Source organism: Eschscholzia californica, unplaced genomic scaffold (genome assembly GCF_041429995.1).
Source record: "Eschscholzia californica isolate CP2 unplaced genomic scaffold, dmEscCali1.0.p SCAF_1, whole genome shotgun sequence".
NCBI lineage: Eukaryota > Viridiplantae > Streptophyta > Magnoliopsida > Ranunculales > Papaveraceae > Eschscholzia > Eschscholzia californica.
In genome coordinates, this window is record NW_028238198.1 from 4,942,542 (window position 1) to 4,962,338 (window position 19,797).

At 34.9% G+C, this 19,797-nt stretch overlaps 3 protein-coding genes across 3 annotated transcripts; 2 read left to right on the forward strand and 1 right to left on the reverse strand.

The window, feature by feature from the left end:
• The first annotated feature begins 898 nt into the window (after positions 1-898).
• On the forward strand, positions 899-2,257 carry LOC147563480 (chlorophyll a-b binding protein 16, chloroplastic-like). Its single transcript, XM_086638336.1, has one exon. The coding sequence runs from the start codon at positions 1,365-1,367 to the stop codon at positions 2,163-2,165; it is 801 nt and encodes a 266-aa protein (XP_086494462.1). The 5' UTR covers positions 899-1,364; the 3' UTR covers positions 2,166-2,257.
• Positions 2,258-5,995: 3,738 nt separating this feature from the next.
• Positions 5,996-8,793, reverse strand: LOC147563481 (uncharacterized). The gene is made up of 2 exons (XM_086638245.1): positions 7,485-8,793; positions 5,996-7,321 (listed from the first exon to the last, which is right to left on the reverse strand). Exons 1-2 carry the CDS (start codon positions 8,639-8,641, stop codon positions 6,316-6,318), a joined length of 2,163 nt encoding a protein of 720 aa, XP_086494371.1. The 5' UTR covers positions 8,642-8,793; the 3' UTR covers positions 5,996-6,315.
• Positions 8,794-14,229: 5,436 nt separating this feature from the next.
• On the forward strand, positions 14,230-17,764 carry LOC147563482 (lipid phosphate phosphatase 2-like). The gene is made up of 8 exons (XM_086638354.1): positions 14,230-14,482; positions 15,365-15,589; positions 15,750-15,837; positions 15,932-16,041; positions 16,113-16,206; positions 16,328-16,516; positions 16,632-16,691; positions 17,338-17,764. Exons 2-8 carry the CDS (start codon positions 15,374-15,376, stop codon positions 17,538-17,540), a joined length of 960 nt encoding a protein of 319 aa, XP_086494480.1. The 5' UTR covers positions 14,230-14,482; positions 15,365-15,373; the 3' UTR covers positions 17,541-17,764.
• Positions 17,765-19,797: the final 2,033 nt, after the last annotated feature.

Below are 19,797 nucleotides of genomic sequence, written 5' to 3' on the forward strand. Positions count from 1 at the left end.
ATCTTTCCCTTATTTAATTTTTTTTAATAATTGGAAGAGCATTGCGTCACTTACTCACTTATGTAGTTTTCCCTCCGTTCCTAGATCGGAAAACTAGGTTAATAAATAACGGGATAATCGTTTATTTCAAAAAATTGATTTGTGATTCTGTACTCGCTGCTGCTGGACATGGGTGAAACTGGATGAAGTTTGTTAAGAAAAAGAACTTCTTTTCTAGTGAAGGTACTTAGTGACAGAATCCTGAACTCAATGTCAAATACAATTTTTATGGTCTATTTATGTGGAATTATAATGTCATTTACTCAATGAGCAATCCTCGAGAGTTTCGTTTTCTTTTTTCATTTAGATTTGACAATTATACATGTCATAAATAGTATAAGTTGGGTTCGGTTCCTTCGTAATGTTATGTGTGATTAGCATTCTTCGAACTATTAGACCGAAAAAATAACATAGACCAAATGTCCAAATGCAATCTCCTTACATATACATTAACATAATGGTGTCTGGTGATGGAAGAGTCTGGCTAGATGTATCCTTTAACGACAACAAAACTAGTAAAGCACAAAATTGCTCTTCTGATAAATGATCAAATTTATTACGAAAATTTGTTTCGGTTACTTGGAGACTTGTTGGTCATATACTCACATGTGATTTATGTATCCACTTATCCACTGGGTATTCATGTCTTACAAAACCAAGGTGGGTTGGGCCTACTTATAAAATAATGAGATACAATGAACCTACTAATTTCCATGTACCCGAAAAAAATTAAAAGATTTCTAGTCAAATTATTTTATTTCCATCTGTTTGATATAATCATTTGATGGAACATAGGCTTTGTACATTTAAAATAAAATTTGGGTATAAATTTCGAAGTTTTTCGGTGTGCCGAATGGTCAGGATTGACTAGTAGCTCCAACCTTGACCACAAAAATGGTTTTCTTTGGAGTTCTAGCTCCCTTTGAATCCATGCCTAAGCCTCTCTATCTCAAGACTTCATTCATTGTATATCATAAAGAAGAAATGAAATTTGAAATTGTATATCAGACAAAACCATAGCATTCAGGTAGGTGCCATGAAAATTTGGTGGCTGAGGATCCACCTCTAGATTTTTTGACAAATGGGTATCTAGATTCCAGATTGGTAGATTATTGATAAGAGGTATCCAAATGGAGATCTTCTATTGATGTTCATATTCTGCCAAGTGGACAAACAAAATCAAGCACCCACCAATGAGAATGTAGAATTAGATCTCCTTATCCAAAATATGTCATGTATTTATACATCCAACAACAACAAACACAAACATCATCTCTTAATATTTGAATTTAGTTCAAGAAATCTCATTCACTAGCTAGGTTTCAATGGCAGCTTCTACCATGGCTCTCTCCTCTTCACTTGTTGGAAATGCTGTGAAGCTTGTTCCTTCCACCTCTGAGGTTTTCGGCGAGGGAAGGATCACAATGAGAAAAACTGCAGCCAAAACTAAACAAGTTTCATCTGGTAGCCCATGGTACGGACCTGACCGTGTTAAGTACTTGGGTCCTTTCTCTGGTGAAGCTCCATCATACCTTACCGGTGAATTCCCCGGTGACTATGGGTGGGACACTGCTGGTCTCTCAGCTGACCCCGAAACTTTCGCTAAGAACCGTGAGCTCGAAGTTATTCACAGCAGATGGGCCATGTTGGGAGCTCTAGGATGTGTTTTCCCTGAACTGCTATCTCGCAATGGTGTTAAATTCGGTGAAGCTGTTTGGTTCAAGGCTGGTTCACAAATCTTTAGTGAGGGTGGATTGGACTACTTGGGTAATCCAAGCTTAGTTCATGCTCAGAGCATCCTTGCTATTTGGGCAACCCAAGTTATCTTGATGGGTGCAGTTGAAGGTTACCGTATTGCTGGTGGACCACTAGGTGAAGTTGTCGATCCACTTTACCCTGGAGGGAGCTTCGACCCACTTGGACTAGCTGATGATCCAGAGGCTTTCGCAGAATTGAAGGTGAAGGAGCTCAAGAATGGTAGATTAGCTATGTTTTCTATGTTCGGGTTCTTTGTTCAAGCTATTGTGACTGGCAAGGGGCCACTAGAAAACTTGGCTGATCACCTTGGTGACCCAGTGAACAACAATGCTTGGTCTTACGCCACAAACTTTGTCCCCGGAAAATGATTAATTTGTTAGATTTTGGAGAATTCTTGAGATTTGGGATGTAATATGTAAATTAAGCTTGTCATTAATCAGATTTTCATTCACTTTCCTAATTATATCATTGCCAAGTTCCATGTGTTTTTGCCATTACAATATCTGTTAATCCGCAACCCTCGAATTTTTGTGATAAAAATGTATTTTGGAAAGTTCTTCCCAAAGATCAAAAATTTTCATTTATCTTTCTAAATTTCTTCTTACATCCATTGGTATGGCTTTCTATTCGAGTGTTTGTACTTACTGATGTAACATATTAGGGGAAAGTAGCTCTCCCATCTAGAATAGGAACAAACTAGAAAACCATATACAATCTCCAAAGTCTAATTTTGCTTGAATTATAATATCATACTCAATAGGAATTTCGTTTTCCTACTTTATGGTTTACATTTTCATATTCTCTTTGGAAGAATTTTTTTTTTTTTGGGTTATTTCCCAAACGGCCTCTAACTTTGTAACAGCTTCCTGCCTGGCCCCTTACTTTAGCAAAAATACCCATATGGCCCCCTTTTTCAGTTACCGTTAACTTTCTGTCAACCAGTCATCATTTCTCTCTCTTCCACCTCACGTTATCGCCAATTCATCATCTTCTCCGACGAAAGTCGCCTGCCAATTTCCCGACCGGCGACCTTCAAACATAGAATTTTTTTATTTTCTCTCTCCTCCCTCTCTCTAAAGTCTAAATGTTTTTTTTTCTTTCCTCTCTCTCTCTCTAGATCAATTCTAGAGAGAGAGGAAAGAAAAAAAAATATTTAGAGAGAGGGAGGAGAAAGAATGCCGGAAAAGATGATGAGTTAGCGATAACGTGAGGTGGCAGAGAGAGGTAATGAGATGGAAGAGAGAAATGATGACTGGTTGACGGAAAGTTAACGGTAACTAAAAAAGGGGGTCATATGGATATTTTTGCTAAAATAGGCGGCCAGGCAGGAAGTTGGTCACAAAGTTGGGGGTCATTTGGAAAATAACACTTTTTTTTTTAATGAAATGATTCTCTTTGGAAGATTAAAACTATCGTAATGGTTTTAGGTTGGTTTTCTCCTTTTATTCGTTCCATCTCATTTGGTACGTTAATTATTCTCCAAATCACATATTTTGGGGCAAAAGAGGAGTGATTGAAAAGAGTATATGACTAGTTGATTCTATAGATGCCTTTAACTTCAATTCGACATATAGACTCACCCATTTCTGATAAGCGTTGATGATATTTAACCGACAAAAAAAATCAAATCACTTTGCATTAAGATACGAAGCTGAAGCCCTATAATAGGTACGAGGATTTTATTTCTGGTGAAGGCTCTACGAACACACCTGAAAAACTCAAAATTTTTATATTCAAACATGTATGTAATCTAAGTTTTCGAAGTTCTCCAAACTATATGGAACTATTTTAACAATTCCCCAATCTTTCATGGGTCACCCACCAAAAAACCTTTTGATTACACCTCAATAATTGTGCCACTCTAGTCTCCCATGCATGCGTGTGTACAATCCTGCTCATTTCGTTGTCGCCTGGCTGTAATAAAAGCAACGCCCAAGGAAGAAGCTAAACTGCTAAAGTAAAGAACAAAAAACAAGAGATTTAGGACAACAACATAATCCTACCGTTAGATTTTCCTCGAATAGTGTAGGATCAATGATGATACTGAATATAAACGGTGGGTGAGTACTGAGTCCTAGCTAGACAGGGGAAACAGTGAGCACGTGTGAATCAAAGTAGACTCACATGTTTGAGTGATGAAAGAGTTAATGAGTAGAGATGGGGAGGGAGGGGGTTTTCTCGTGAAACCAAAGAAAATGAAGAAGTAGAAGAAGAATCCAAGTTGGTCCAGCTAGGTATGAATAGATCATTAGATCTAACAACAAGTGACAAGTACAAGCAAGTGGGACTTAAATTGAATAATCAAAGCTAAGTTCAATGACACGATTACAAGGAGAAAAGGAAAAGCAAAGATAAATATGACCCTTGTCTCTCAACTTGTCAAGTGATCTAACAGTGCGTTTGGTTGCAGGATTCATGAATCCACGGATTCACGAGTCATTGGGATTCATGATTCCACGGATTCATGAATCCAAATGGTTTCTTTTGGTTTGTTTGGCAACTAATAAGAATTCTAGGATTCTTGATTCATTCATTTAAAATCTTTTGGTTTGTTTGTCTATTATATTTGGATTCTCACAAAATAAGATTCTAATTAAAATAATATCCTTCAAATTCATGAATAATATCTCAAAAACAAAATCTCATCCAAATATTGCCTCTAGGTAACTGAAATTTCATGAAACCTATTTTTTTCACGAAATTTCAAAAATAGTTATTTCTTTCTACAAAATAATTATTTTAAAAATATTTTTTTTTTCAAAATCATTATTCTTTCAAAAATCATTGTTTTTTTTCAAAATTCATTATTTTTTTCGAAAATCATTATTTTTTTGTAAGAATCATTATTTTTTTTCAAAAATCATTATTTTTCAAAAATAGTTATTCCTTCTACAAAATAATTATTCTTCAAAAATCATTATTCTTCGAAAATAATGATTTTTGAAAAAAATAATGACTTTGAAAAAAATAGTGATTTTTGAAAAAAATAGTGATTTTTGAAAAAAATAATGAATTTTGAAAAAATAATGATAATGATTTTTGGAAAAAATAATGATTTTAAAAAAAATAATGATGATTTTTTAAACAAATAATGATTTTTTAAAAAAATAATGATTTTTGAAAAAAACAATGATTTTTTGAAAAAAAAATAATTTTTGAAAAAAATAATGATTTTTGAATAAATAAATAATTTTTGAAAAAAATAATTATTTTGTAGAAGGGAAATGAATTTTTCTTGATTTTAAGTTTGAAATTTAAGTTTATTAATCCAAAATCCTAACAAATCCTAGGGGATAGGTTGGGATTTTGGTCCAATACAAATTTTGGAATCAGGAATCTTTAGGATTCAAGAGTCCTAGGATTCTTAGTAGCCAAACAGACCAAGGATTCATGATTCCTACCAAATCCCACTTTTGATAGGAATCTTACTTAGGAATCCTACAACCAAACACACCATAAAGCTTACTTAGGGTTTGAGATTTGTGTTGGGTGGTTTTGGCCATTTTCTCACCTCAAACCTATGCCTTATATTTATGAAGTGACCACATGTCCCTTCCACAACCTTTATAAAATCGCTTAAACGATCTCTTGTATATCAATCCTTAACTTCAATATACTCGTGCGCTAAGAGTTATTGTATTATGTGTTGTAGCTCAAGACATGAGATTTTTTTTTTTTAAACTTGTGAACCGATTATCTGGTCTTTTTACAATTGATCCGAAGTTATCCTAATAATCTCTTTAACACATTAGTCTTTGACTCCGAAAGACTACTGAACTCAAAATTGTTTATCCTAATATCTAATGTCAGTCTTGGATAGTTGTGAGTCTCACCGAAAAACTAGCTAAATAGGCGAGCTTTCCTTTACACTTCGAAGCAACCATGAGCCCCTTCTTCAACCAATGTGAAATTATCCAAACGTGTGAGTTTGATTTATGAAAATCTTAAACAAAAACTATTTTAGGCTCAACTAAACCTAACTTGTTTTCAATCCGTAATTGACCAATATGTCAAGAAGCAAAGGAGGGCTAAACTAGGAGAAACAAGCTAAAACAAATCCCTTCCAAACATCACTTAATTCACAAACTAATGTACAATCAAAATTCACAATACCCATTTCATTGAATTGGAAACTAAAAGAATAACATTTCTTCTTATTTTTCTCATAAAAACAAAGAACAAAATCAATGAAATAAACTTTTAATTCAAACTTTGATGTATAATATTTATTGAATAACAAATACATAGGAAGACAAGACAACCCAATACAACCATTTAACTTAAAACTTTACTATATAATCATAAACCAAATAGATTCCTTATTTTTCTATCAAACAAGACAGACTTAACAACTAACCAATACCATTAACAACCCCAAACAAAACTTGCAAAAATAAATAAAATAAAGCTTAAGCTTACTTTAAGATATTATGACCTTCCCCAACAAACTCATCTCATCTCCCACTTGATCATTCTTTTGTTTTGAATTGGTTTATCTGAAGAGCTTTTGATCTTCTTCTACTTCTTACTATTTTCTGTGGGTATCTGTGAATTGACTTCAGAAACTGCTGCTACTGCTGCTGCCACATTCATTGTTTGGTAGTGAGAAGGAGGCATTGTTGAGGTCAAAGGTTGAGTGTAGTATATTTGGGAATGAGCAGGATCTGAATACTCATATGCATAAGTAGGAGAACTAGCAGCAGAAGCTGCTGCTACAGATTGAGATGGGTGATGCATTTGATGGTAACTCACATAATGTTGTTGCTGATCAGAACCTGTGTGTATGATCTGAGGAGTTACTACTGATCCTGATGCATTTGCTCTATAAACATTTGAACCCACTTCAGCTTTAGGTTGGGTAGTTGTATGAGGGGAGTACCCGAGATTTGTGGGTTGTTCTTTATAACCAACTGATGTCGAAATCATTGTGGGGATTGGTGGAGTAGGAGGTCGATTTGAAGAAACTTTCGTTGATTCGTTCATATTTGATTGAATGGGTAGATTATAAGGTTGGGTTTGATGAACAGGCATGAAATACATTGGCATCTTTTGATCCATTTGATGGTGATGTTGATGTTGAAGTTGGTGTTGTTGTTGTTGTTGCTGGAGTTGTTGTTGTTGCTGGAGTTGTAGTTGTTGTTGATGATGTTGGATTTGGAGTTGTTGTTGTTGTTGAATATACATTGGATGATAATAAGAAGGAATTGGTACTTGTCCTGTTCCCTGATTCTGGATATAATGTGTGCCAGTAGCTTGAATGAACTGATGTTGTTGTTGTTGTTGTTGTTGTTGTTGTTTCTGATCTAATTGTGAAGGTAAAGAATACCCAGATTCATGAACTTCTTGTTGTTGCTGTTGTTGTTGAATCTGAATTCGATAATTCGGATCAGAAACAGAAACATCTCTTTTCGGATCAATGGGATTTCCTGCAACTCTGTTATCTCTAGATGAAACTTGTTGAACTACTTGTTCTTGATAGTAAACTTGTTTTGGTCTATTGATCATATTTGGGAAACTATTATCTCTGCAAAATTAAACAACCCCAACCACAAAACACTTAAATTTCTTATCTTGATTACAAAACAATAACTAAACTCAAAAACCCATTTTCAGATTCCACTAAAGTTTCAAACTTTTGTTTTAAAATTGAATTCTGAATTACTAAAATCTGAGGAAAGTGAAAGTACCTTCCAGTTCCAGTTCCATCTGCTGGGATCAAATCAATTCCACCACTAGTTTTCTGCTGCAATTGAGGTTGTGTTTGCTGGAGGGGTTTCCGAAAACCAGTTGACACTCCTCCATAATCTGATCTCTCATCATCAGAGAAAACCTTATTAGGGTTTTCATGAACAGTACCAGAAGAATTGATTGGTACAGATTGAGCTCCAGCTGAAACCATGATAGTAGTTGGAAGAGGAGGTGGAGAAGAAATAAGAACAAAACTTTCCTCTTGTTGTTGTTTCACTCCAGCAATAACATTCATCTGTGAGAAGTGTTCTTCTAACCCAACCTTTTGATCTTCAATACGAACCCTAATTGGAGGCAAATTAGACATTGAAGGTGAAGAAGAAGTAGACCCAAAAGAAGAACTAGTACCCATCATAGGTGAATCAGGTACAGATTGAACATCTTGATTATTGCTCTTAACCTGTTTGTTAATATTCCCCAAAGAATCATTTTGAGTTTCAACATCATTTGATGACCTATTAACATTAACAATCTCATCTAAACCAAGTAAACAATTAACAGAAGCAGAATCAGCAGAAAACCCTCTAGGTAAACTAACAGCACCATTTAAAGCATCAACAAACCAAGATTCAGATTTTGAATCATCAAGAAGAGAACCCATTGATGAAGCAGTTTCAGGTTTTGATAAAAACAGAAATAATCGAAGTCTAGAGGGTTTTGCTGAAGAAGAAGAAGTACGATCATATTCTTCAATCATATTTTCAAGATCTTCATCAGTTGAAATCGATATAAGTGAATCTAAATCTTCATTGGGTAATTGATATTTGATAGTAAAAGATCGACCATTAAGAAGACTACGAGAAAGTTTTAGAGAGAGAGAGGAGAGAGAAGAGTGACGATCTACAACAACAATACGAGTATCACCTCCAATATAACAGAGAGATTTATCATGAGGACGAGGAATTATGTGACCGCCATAGCTACACATAAGTCGAAGTTTAGTAGTACCAGGAACTTGTGGGAGAGGTTCATCCCATGAATCGGTGTTCCGGGAACGAGGAGATGAATCAACTGAGTCTGGGTATGCTTGATTACTGGTGGTTGTTGCAGAAAACAGTGGTGGTTGTTGTGGCGGTGGTTGTAGTGATGGATCCATCGGTGGTGGTGGTGGTGATGGTGGAGTAGAACTCCACAAAAAGGAAAACAAATAGTAAGAGAGAGAAAGAAGAGAGAGGAGTTATGGAGAAGCTGGTGCTTTTATACTCTTCTAATAATAAATTTTCTTTTTTCCTGTTTAAGGTTTTTTTCTTTTTCCTTTTAAGCTAATTTCATTATAAACCTTAAAATGTTTGGCCAACTCAATTGGTCCTTATATTTGACCAGCTTTCGAGTTTGATCTATTTTTAACTTACGTTGAAGTTAATTTTCTTTGTTTCTACTTTTTTTATTTGCTTCCTCTTTATTTGTCTATAATTTCTTTATTCCTCTATTTTCCTCCTCTTCAGGGGTGGAACTATGTGGAGACCCGGCCTGGTCTCCACATATTTGAGTCAAGCTAACAATGTTACCATAACTTACTTCAGCTCTAGTGGCGAGTCAGGATGTGCTCCAAGAGACAGACAGGAGTTCAAACCCCATTGCCATCACTATTATTCTCTCTTTTAATTTTCATTTTTGGTTTGAAGTCATTTTACTAGAGACCTATTGCTACACAAAATCATGTATTCACTTGGCTTGCCCTCTCTAGTATGGAATTCTGGTTTCGCCCCTGCTCTTCTTCGATCTTTCTGCTTCTTTATTCCATGACGACCCGTAAATCTGCAATGATAGATGTTCTCCAAAGAAAAAGATGGCCTAAGTAGGGATGTCAACGGGGCTGGTTTGGGACGGTTCATCCCCTTCCCAATTCCGTCCCGTTAGTAAACGGATTTTACCATAATCGTCCCAATAATTAATCGGGGTGGATATTCAATTACCATAACCGTCCCAATTAAAAATTGTTAAACCATTACCGACCCGCCCCACCCCGTTTAATATAAAACGGGTTGGGTCGGATCGGGTCGGGTTCAAAGTATTTTGTTTCACAAAAGTTATTTTAGTTTGAAGTAACATAACAATTGTTAACAAAATTTTGTAAGACTTTTAGTTTATCAATCATAAACACTACAACTACTTAATAATATAAAACATAAAATAATTAAATTGATAATATATGATTAAAGTTTTAGAAACATAACCTTAAATAAAACAAATATTTAATATATAACATACTAATCGGTTCGGGGCGGAGTTTACTATCTAATATCAAACCCGCCCCGAACCCGATTAGATTTTTTAACTTCATACCAAACCCGAACCGTTTAATTAACGGGGTGGTAAAACCCGTCCCATTAGGGGCGGGTTTGGAAAAAAACCCGCCGGTTCGGGCCAAATTGCCACCCCTAGGCCTAAGGAACTCTAGCGAAAGAAATAACTCCTTGCCTGTGAGGGGGCATAAGGAAGAATGCAAAAGAACGGGAGGAGAGAGAGAGAAAATAGTAGAACTATTTGTTGCTTAACATTCTTCGTGAACAAGAAATGAAATCATTAACATAACATTCTCCTACCAACCTAGGGGCCAAACCGACAAGTTAGTTACATCTAGAGGGTTAAACTGAAGTTAGCCCTTTTTGAGTTAAATTTGTAAGATTATTAATAAATATCAAATAAATTTGAGTAATTATATAAATATAGAGAGCTTAGAGAGAGAGAGAGAGAGAAAGTAGGAGAGATCCACTCTGTTAACCGCTAAAGAAAGTTGGTTAAACTGGCTGCGACAGCAAAATTAAGTGACCGACTGTATCTGACACCAGCAATGCTACTTTCACTGTGACAGTTGATGGAGTCACGAAGAAGCATTTAACCGACGGTCCACATTAAATATATCAAGCGATGCTAATTTCGAAGATAAACATCGATGACTCACATGTGGTCTACGTCAAGCTCTTCGTACAATGTTTCGGGAGAAACTAGTTTTTGGAAACTGAAAACATTTGAGTTGAGCCAGGTTGGATATTACTGGCCCACCGCCCCCTGTTATTTTCCTTTCTGGAGCACACTTGAAAACTCTCATTTTTAAATTGAATTTTTATTTTTTGCGATTAAGATAAAAACAGTTACAAGGTTGGTTTTTGAGGCCCATTGTTTTCCATACTCTTGTCTATAGGTGAAAGGTTTGTTTTCTCATTTTGATTAACAATTGGAATCTTTATATGTGAGTTTGTGTTTTTGACATTGCAAGAACACTTGACTTGATCAACCTAGTATGACAATTCTTACTCCCTTAAATTTTTCTTGAGTTTGCTTATCTCTATCTCATTCTATAACAAATCTATCTTTACCATGCATCTAATACCCTTTATCTATTTGCTAGCATCTTATTGATAGTTATTTTAAAATTATTGTAGTTGGTTATTGAAATCTTAAAAGTATTGCTGGGTACCAACTATAAGAATCTTTTTATCTCTCTCTTCTATAACAGAGAGTGAACAATGGATAGAGAAAGGGAGAACAGAGTGGTGGCACGTTTAGCAGTGGTGGTGTGGTCGCTGATATTGGTGGTTCTTAGCGAGAAAGAGAGAGAGAGATACTAGAAAACTTCAATGATGGTTTTAATTGTATTTGTGGTATCTAATAGTGTTAGGAAAATTTTATATGTCCCAACTGAATCAATAATTGTGAGATTTGACATGCTATCTGGCATTCTTTACAATTTTAAGAATGAAATATGATGCTCAACAATATTTGGGCACTTTGGTGGATTATTCTGCTGAACACTTCTCATATCTTTATGTCGTGATCGTGACATATGTAAAACTAAAACTCCATAAGGAAATTCCTTTTTTTCATTTTCTTCCTTTCAAGATGTTTTTTCAAGATTAACTATGCCTTATTTGCATGTGACATGGGCATAAATGTGTAAATTTGATCCTTCTAAACTCCAAAAATAAATAATTGAGTGGTTTTCCTTTCTCAATTCCATATTTTTGATGGACAAATTTTAGTCCAATATTAATTGGAGCTAACCTTCTTGTTTCTCTGTAGCAAACTTTTTTTTTTTTTGTTAAAGTCTCTGTAGCAAACTTGATATGGTAAAAGGATTTTAATAGATAAGGATATGTAAGGAGAATAGAAATACCTTAAGTCAAGATGAGGATAAAATATTAATATTTGCTTATCGTTGGTAACTAAAGGATAAGGATTCTTGGTTTGATGTTTTGTTGAAAGTTTAGGTTTTCGACTCATATGTCAACGTTTGCTTGCTCATAAGGCATCAAATATATGAAATTTAAATTGCTACATACTTTAATGTCTTGATCAATGATATGCATACATGAACTCTCAAGTATATATCTAAGAACTATAGGTACTTTATGACTTCCTAACTTTTTCTTATTAAAGATTACCATAGCTCCCAAGTTAGAAGGAAAATACATGGGCACCTCCAATTTGGTACAGGGGCTCCTGCAAAATTGACTTGAAAAATCCAAATTTTGTAATTTGTTGATCTAAAATGTTATTTTGTTGATCTAAAATGTTTTTGGCCCAAATTTTGCAGCCAACGGTTCAAAAAAATATATATATATATATATATATGTTTTTTTGCAGCCGACTACATGCGGAGTCAGTCAATCCATGTGGAGAGAGAAAAGGGTTGCACAATTGGAGTCGGTAACATCACATTCCGTCTGTGTTGGGTTCTAAAATTCGGGCATTGAAAGTGCCTTTGACGTAAAAGTAAAGTTCTCAAGACACCTTCAAAATGAGGCTAAGGGCAACTTGAAATGAAAATTGTCACCTACGTTCAAGGAAAAAAAAGTGCTACTACTTGGAAAATCAAATGAAAAGAGTAATTCTGAATAGAAATGGCATTGATTAGTAAAGCCGACTTTCCACTATACATCAACAGGTAGAAGATGAAGTAGAAGAACCCAAGGTAGTCATAAATGAAATTGGCACTTTCTTACTTCAAATGATGAAACCAGTGTGTTTAAGTTGGGGCTGCGGAGTACCCATAATAGTCTTTGGAGCATCATTATTGGTCCTCCAAAAATTTACTTGATTGTGTTTAGTATCCTAATTTCATTTTCACTTCACTTCCACCACTACGAGTTCCGACAACTATTTCCGCTTATCGACCATCGTTTCAGATTACCGACAGCCACCACTACTCATCCCCATTGTTTCAATTTCTATCTCTAAAAAATCCAACCGATCCGGGGCCCTTCTTCATCATCTGGATCTTTTAAAGAGAGAAAAAGAGGGGAGGAAGAGAAAGAGAACAACAAAAAGAGTAAAAAGAGAAAAAAAGAACAGAGAAAATTAGCAGTGAGTTTGTGTTCGTGGTCGGAAATGGTGGAGGGACAGAAAGAGAGAATAGAAAATAATTGGTGGTGAGTTGTTGTGGTAGTTGGAAATGGTGGTGGTGGTGGTCGGAAGTTGTAGTCGTAGGAATGAGGTGAGGTGAAGAAGATTATGAACAGAAAACACAACCAATAAATCTTTGGACAAAAAATTAAAGACCCCTTAGAGCAACTCCAATGGGTTTGCGTTGGGGCCAGGGAACCCCTCCCAACCCCTGACAAGGGCACCCGCACCATGTCTTTTCTCCATCCCATTTCATATATGTTATTTCTCTTTCTTGATCTATTTTTTTATCTTTCAATCTTGATCCAGTTTTTTTTTTTGTCAATGGCAAATACAAACCCCCATTTAAATGATATCGATAGTTTTTTTTAGATGTATTGAATATGAAGCCTCGAGTTAATTTAGCGAATGATGAGATTGAAGAAATTTTTGATTTTTCTGAAATGTCGAACTTATCCGTTATTGCTAAGTGTTATACTTCTTTAGATGATGTTGTGCTTGTTAACGCTTATTTACACATCACAAGTGATTTGATTATTGAAATCGATAAAAAAAAGAGGTACTTTGTGGAACAAGATTGTCTGACATTTCAATGGATAAAAATCAAAATCGTTAACGTATGATGAATTTTAATATAGTTCTAATATATTACTTTTTAATTTTATTAGGTGTTCTAATTATGTATGAATTTTAATTACAACACTTGAAAAATTGAATCTGAAAGTTCTTGTTGGAGCTCGATATTGGAACCGAAAAAGTTCAGAAGTTCCCAAACTCCTAAAATTGAGTTGATAATGAAACTTTTTTTGAGAAATGGACTATGATCTACGTTAGGCGTTACGAGGCATTTATACGTCATGAAGATGTGATAAACACGATAACCACTTGTTTAAATTATATTCGAAATAACATTTGTTGGTGTGCGAAGAACGTGTGTGATTTTGTGTATGTACGAACCACTTGTTTAAACTATTTTCGAAATAACATTTTTTTAAGGTTGAAAAATTATTCGGGAACTGACACGTTGGATGTAAAAAATGTGTGGGTTTTTGTTAGATTTAAAAAGAAAAATATTAATGTGAGTTTTTGTTAGATTTCAGAAAAAAATTAAAATTAATCAAAATTGTTTAAAAAATAATAATTTGGAGAATATCTTAGTCATCGAAAAAATCCAACGGCTAGGATCAATCTGAACATGACCGTCAGTTGGGGCCTTCAGTTGGCACTTAATTAAGGGCCGACTAAGGTTGGAGAAGGTTCTTAGAGCCCCCAGACTAATTTGGGTGCCCCAAAGTTGGGCCCTTGTGTTTATAAAATGAAGGCATATCTGTCTTCCATTTCAAATTCGATTTTCAAACGAAAACAAAAGGAGTAGTCAATACTCAATAATAGGAGAGAGAAAGAATAATGTTTTGCTTTAACGACAAGGCCATCAGACCTCCCCATATAAAGCATAACATTTCTAAAGGTTATGTCTCCGCCGTGAGCCGTGAGTAAGTGCTAACGTGATAATACACCACCACTCTCACAGTTTTCTCTCTCTACAAATCCTTCTTCTCCACGAGTTTTGATCTTCCAGATCTTCGTTCAGGTAATTTACACTAATTTTTATTATTTAACTTCAAATTTTTTTAGTTAATACGAGTATTTGTGATTTTCAGGTTCCTAATATCATTATTATCTTCTATAATAACTGTACTTTTTTCAGTTTTGATTAGGTTTTTTTCTTTTCTTCTGATAATTAGTTCGAAGTGCTGTTAATGATTAAGATTGATGATTCTAACAAGTAGTTTTTCAACATTTCTTCATACTTTTTCCTTGCTTAAGAAAGACATTGTGTGGAATATTGGATAACGAAGACAACCGATGCGATTCTCTGTTCTTGAATTTTCGACCTAAAATTTCTTCAATCCTTTACTTCATTTTCAGGTTAACTGAACAAAGTTATGAGTTCACTGAAAATGTTTCAATATTATTAATCTGTACTAGATGAACTTGAATAAAATACAAGTTTAGGTTTACTGGTAATTAATCAACTTAGATTTAAACTAGTTGTTTCTTTTTATTTGTTTTCGCTTAAAACAATTAGAGTTTGTGAAGGTACTTAGGTTAAGCGTTACTAGAAATATTGTTATATTAACCAGATATCCTAATCTATGTTGATTTTGAACTTCTGAACAAGAAAACCTAAAATTCCTAGTGTTGTTTTATGAAGGAATTACTTTGTTTTAGTCATTGAGATGAGTTTATACATAACTAATATACTATAGTAATCTCAAATTGTATCGAGTCAGAAAGCTTTATCGATAACGTGTATACTTTACCTTCCTTACTCTTCAAAGCTGCCGTCTAAGCATGTTTGGTGTTCAATATGCGTCGTGAAACTTATTTTGTTTTATGATGTGATCGTCATGTTCCAAAGGTTATTAATTATGAATTTATGATAAGTGAAAATGTTGGTTTTGCTTTCTAGTTTAAGAAAATGCCGGAGATTCAATTAGGAGCTCATACTGTAAGGTCTCATGGAGTTCAACTAGCAAGGGTTCATATGCATGACTGGCTGATACTTCTACTTCTCGTGGTGATAGAGGTTATATTGCTCGTTATAGAACCATTTCACCGCTTTGTTGGACAGGATATGATGACCGATCTCAAGTATCCCTTGAAGGGCAACACTGTGCCGTTTTGGGCTGTTCCTGTATGTTCTTCATCTGATTTTTTGGTTCATTTATACACACACACTCACACGCGCACACACAAATAAATATGTATATACTTAACATCTGTTTACTGCCTGAGAAAAAGTCTCTTTAGTGGCTGGCCAAAAGATAAAACTAACTTGTTTTTATCTGATACAGATGGTGGCGGTAGTGTTGCCTATCATAATTTTTGCCGTAATCTACTATTACAGAAAAGATGTTTACGATTTGCACCACGCAATTTTGGGTATATAGTCTCAATTGTAATACTGAAATCTTGTTTTTTATGGTTTAACCTATTTAAATTAATGCACCAGTGATACTAAGTTAGTGGTTGTCAGGTCTTCTCTTTGCGGTACTTATAACTGCAGTTATAACTGATGCAATCAAAGATGCTGTTAGTCGACCTCGACCAGATTTCTTTTGGCGTTGCTTTCCTGATGGGAAGGGGGTGGGTCCTATACTACTCTTTACAATTGTATGCATTTGTACAGACGTATAACTGAACTTTGGCTTCTCTAGGCGTTTGATAATGTCACAACAAACGTTATCTGTCACGGAGACAAGGCAGTCATTAAGGAAGGGCATAAAAGCTTCCCCAGTGGGCATACTTCATGTAAGCAAAAAACCACTGTTAGCAACATTGTTGGCATTGTTCTTGCTTGTACCATTCTCTTGTTTCTCTACGTAATCTCGAGTTATCGATGTTGAATTAGTTTCTCTTTCTATAAATGCAGGGTCCTTCGCAGGTCTTGGCTATCTCGCCTGGTACTTGGCAGGCAAGGTTAGAGTGTTTGATCGTAGGGGGCATGTTGCAAAACTTTGTATTGTTGTTTTTCCCTTGCTTGTTGCAGCTCTTGTGGGAGTTTCTCGAGTCGATGACTATTGGCATCATTGGCAAGATGTGTTTGCTGGTGGTCTAATAGGTTCGTACTTAATAAGTGGTCATAGTGAATTAAATCTCATTGAATTAAACTGATCTACTTCACTGAGTGACTTGTTCGAGTGCTAATCAATGAATTCTTTTTTCTCTGGTCGCAGGATCGGTGGTAGCTTCCTTTTGTTATTTGCAACACTTTCCACCCCCATATGACACAGATGGTATGCTTCCTCTTCTATCTTTGACAGCGTTTCTTTTTATTAGATTCTAAAATTTGAATTGATATTATATGTTAAATATGAGTTTTCTATTCCCTTATCTATCTGATTGAGTTAGATCTTAAAATAAGTTTCATCTCAAATGCACGAGTTTTCAACACTACAGATGTCTTATTTTGAAAGGAACACATGTCTTACATTTGATTTTGTTAAAGATATAAAAGTATGCATAAGCTCATGTACTATACGAAAACACACATAAGCTAATCATTTTTATATTCAGATAAACTATTAGCATAAACTTTTCTTAGTAATTACTGTTTTCCTAGTATAGGGTAGTATTGCCCTCTCTGTTTTTGACTTATCACTTGTTATATAGTTAAATATTATGGACAATGACGGGTTCTCTAGCTTCTAGTTGTAAAAGATAGAACATTAGAGAGAAGAAAATAACAATTGTCTCTAATTTCCTATTGGTACATGTGATCTAATTCCATGTGCTTTTACTTTTTCTATTTTGATCAAGAATTGGTTGAAATTTAGACAGTAAACAGAAAGGTAGACTTGTCTCTTTCATCGTTTCAAATCATCACAGCTTGAACATATCGATAAGCTAAAAGTTTTAATTTCGTTTTATTTTGAAATACAGGTTGGGGACCTCATGCATATTTTCAGATGCTAGCGGATTCACGACCTCCATCTATGGAACCTTCATCCTCCATGAACAATTACCAACAATCTCAGGCTGATAGAGTTCATATTCAATTCGATCAAGGAAGAGATACACCTCCAGGGAACGCCTTGAGCATAATCTCGATTGCAGATGCCATGGAGTCCAGGAATCGACGTTGACTTTGCATACACAATGTATAGAGTAAGTAAAAAGACCTGAACATCGATGAATCTTTATTGATCTGTAAAAAGTTCCTTGCTGCTTTTACCTTGGTTTTATCCGATAATTCACCTTCTTCTTGATAGAAACATGTTGATAGATTGTTGAGCTTGTTTTGCATTTTAACTTCTAAGGACTAAAATTTTAAGGTTTCATATTCTTAAGTTTTTTTGTTTGTTCGAAATTCATATTCTTAAGTTGGGTAGCTTGTGTGATCTTATTATAAATATATATTGGCAGCTTGAGCTCATAGGTGTATGTGCCATTTTTTCCACGCAGAAAATGTAAAATGCGAGAATTTCTACAAACCATATGTGCATCTCTTGTGCATGCTTACCGTATACAAACCTTATGTAGAGAGCTAAAGTCCCATAAAAATTGATAGATTCTTTTTAACAAAGATGTCTTGGCTTTAAGAGTTTTGGCAATTTTTTGCCGATAAAATGTACTCCATACTTGGTTTATAAATTATAATCCGTTAAGAGAGTCAAACATACGAGTCAAAAACATTCTGAAAACAACTTGAGTCAGATCATTAAGACGTGAAATTAAAGTAGCAAAGCAGCACGTTAAAGTGAAAATTAGCACTAGACAGTTCGTGGAAAAACTCCTCGTAGTTGACAAGCATGGGTCGATGTATAAGTTGCACCAACAAGTGGATAACATTATTAATTACAGCAGCATATTTATAGCCCAACTAACCAAAAGTCTTATTAAAATTTGTGTACGAACCAACTCTAGTTCCATCAGATCTCTGTATTTATTAAAAGTGGGTATCAGCTGCCACCCTCCTTAATTCAAGTCTATCGTCATTTTCCCACCCTAGGTTCACAGATTTCTGGTAACTGTTGGACTAACCACTCATATATAACTAAATTTCTTTCTCTTCAATTTCTCCTCACTAAGAAGAGGTAGACTCTCTCTCTCTCTCTCTCTAACATACATTATGCAGATTATTTCCACCATCTGCAGCCCAATTTATGGAAGTTTAAGGGGTTATTGGATCAGAAGAAGAAGATATCAACGTCTCTCCAATGATAATAATGCCACCAAGAGGAAGAACCTTAAGTTCTTCAGATTGGGTGGAAAAAGAAGTAATCGTCGATTCTGGAAGATAAGATCCTTAAAGAAATTGAGACTAAAATTTGGATCGTTGTCTTCGAAACTTTTGATGATTAGGTTTCGAGATGCTTATGTTAAAATGATGCTTGGGTTAGCAGGGAGTTTGGTATCTATGAATAATGGAAATAATGCACTAGGTGGGAACTATAAATATAATAACAAGAGAATTGACAAAGCTAAAGAGGTATCAAATAGTGTTGTTTCATCTTTGGAATATGATGAGAAATTGGTCTCTGAGATTTATAAAATTCTTGTTGCTACTTCTAAGTAAATGTTGTACTTCACTTCTCTGTTAGTAATAAACTAATAAAAGTGTAGTTTTCCATATGAATGAAAGGTGTATAACCTATGCTTATTTCTCCGAATCATTCCCACAACAAAAGAGTAAATCCTTTTTCGCTTTCATTTTCTTTTTCCCTTCACATTTTTTTTTTCTAAATTTGAAGGGTTGGATTAAGGAAAATTTGTCCAAAACAGATCACCAAGTTTAGTGGTTTTGGATCTCAATAAAAAAAAAAAGTTTAGTGGGTTTGGGATTTGTAAAAACTACAACCAATCTAGGTTTTTTGAACTTGAGCCTTGTGTAGCTTCAAGTCGCCTTTGTGGGCCTGGGCCTCCTTATCATGATTCATGCAGGCTTTGCCCTACCTCTTTGTTTTCATCTTTTGTTATCTAGTATTTTTCTTTATTTGTTTCCATACATTAAATCAGGATCTGTTATAGGATTGTAAAAACCATCGTTCGAGGCTGCTAGTGATATTGTCTTTTTGACATGTTATGATTTCCTACTTTTAAAACATTGTCACTAGAACAAGTATGTTTAATCTTCCCTTGTAACCCTCCTTCCCACACTTAGGTGAGCTTGGTTGATTGGTTTAAACCAATTGTGAAAGTCAAAATGATCTTTAGAATACATGATAAACTTGATTTCCTCTTTTCTTCATTGGGAACGGTACTAGACTTGGTCCATGGACGAAAATGTGGAATCTTTAGGGAGAATTTAAAAATGTATCTACTTTCTTCATGAAAATGATATTTTCTACCACTTCCCCATGAATATAGCTCAGCTCCCCCATTAGCCAATCAATATTTAAA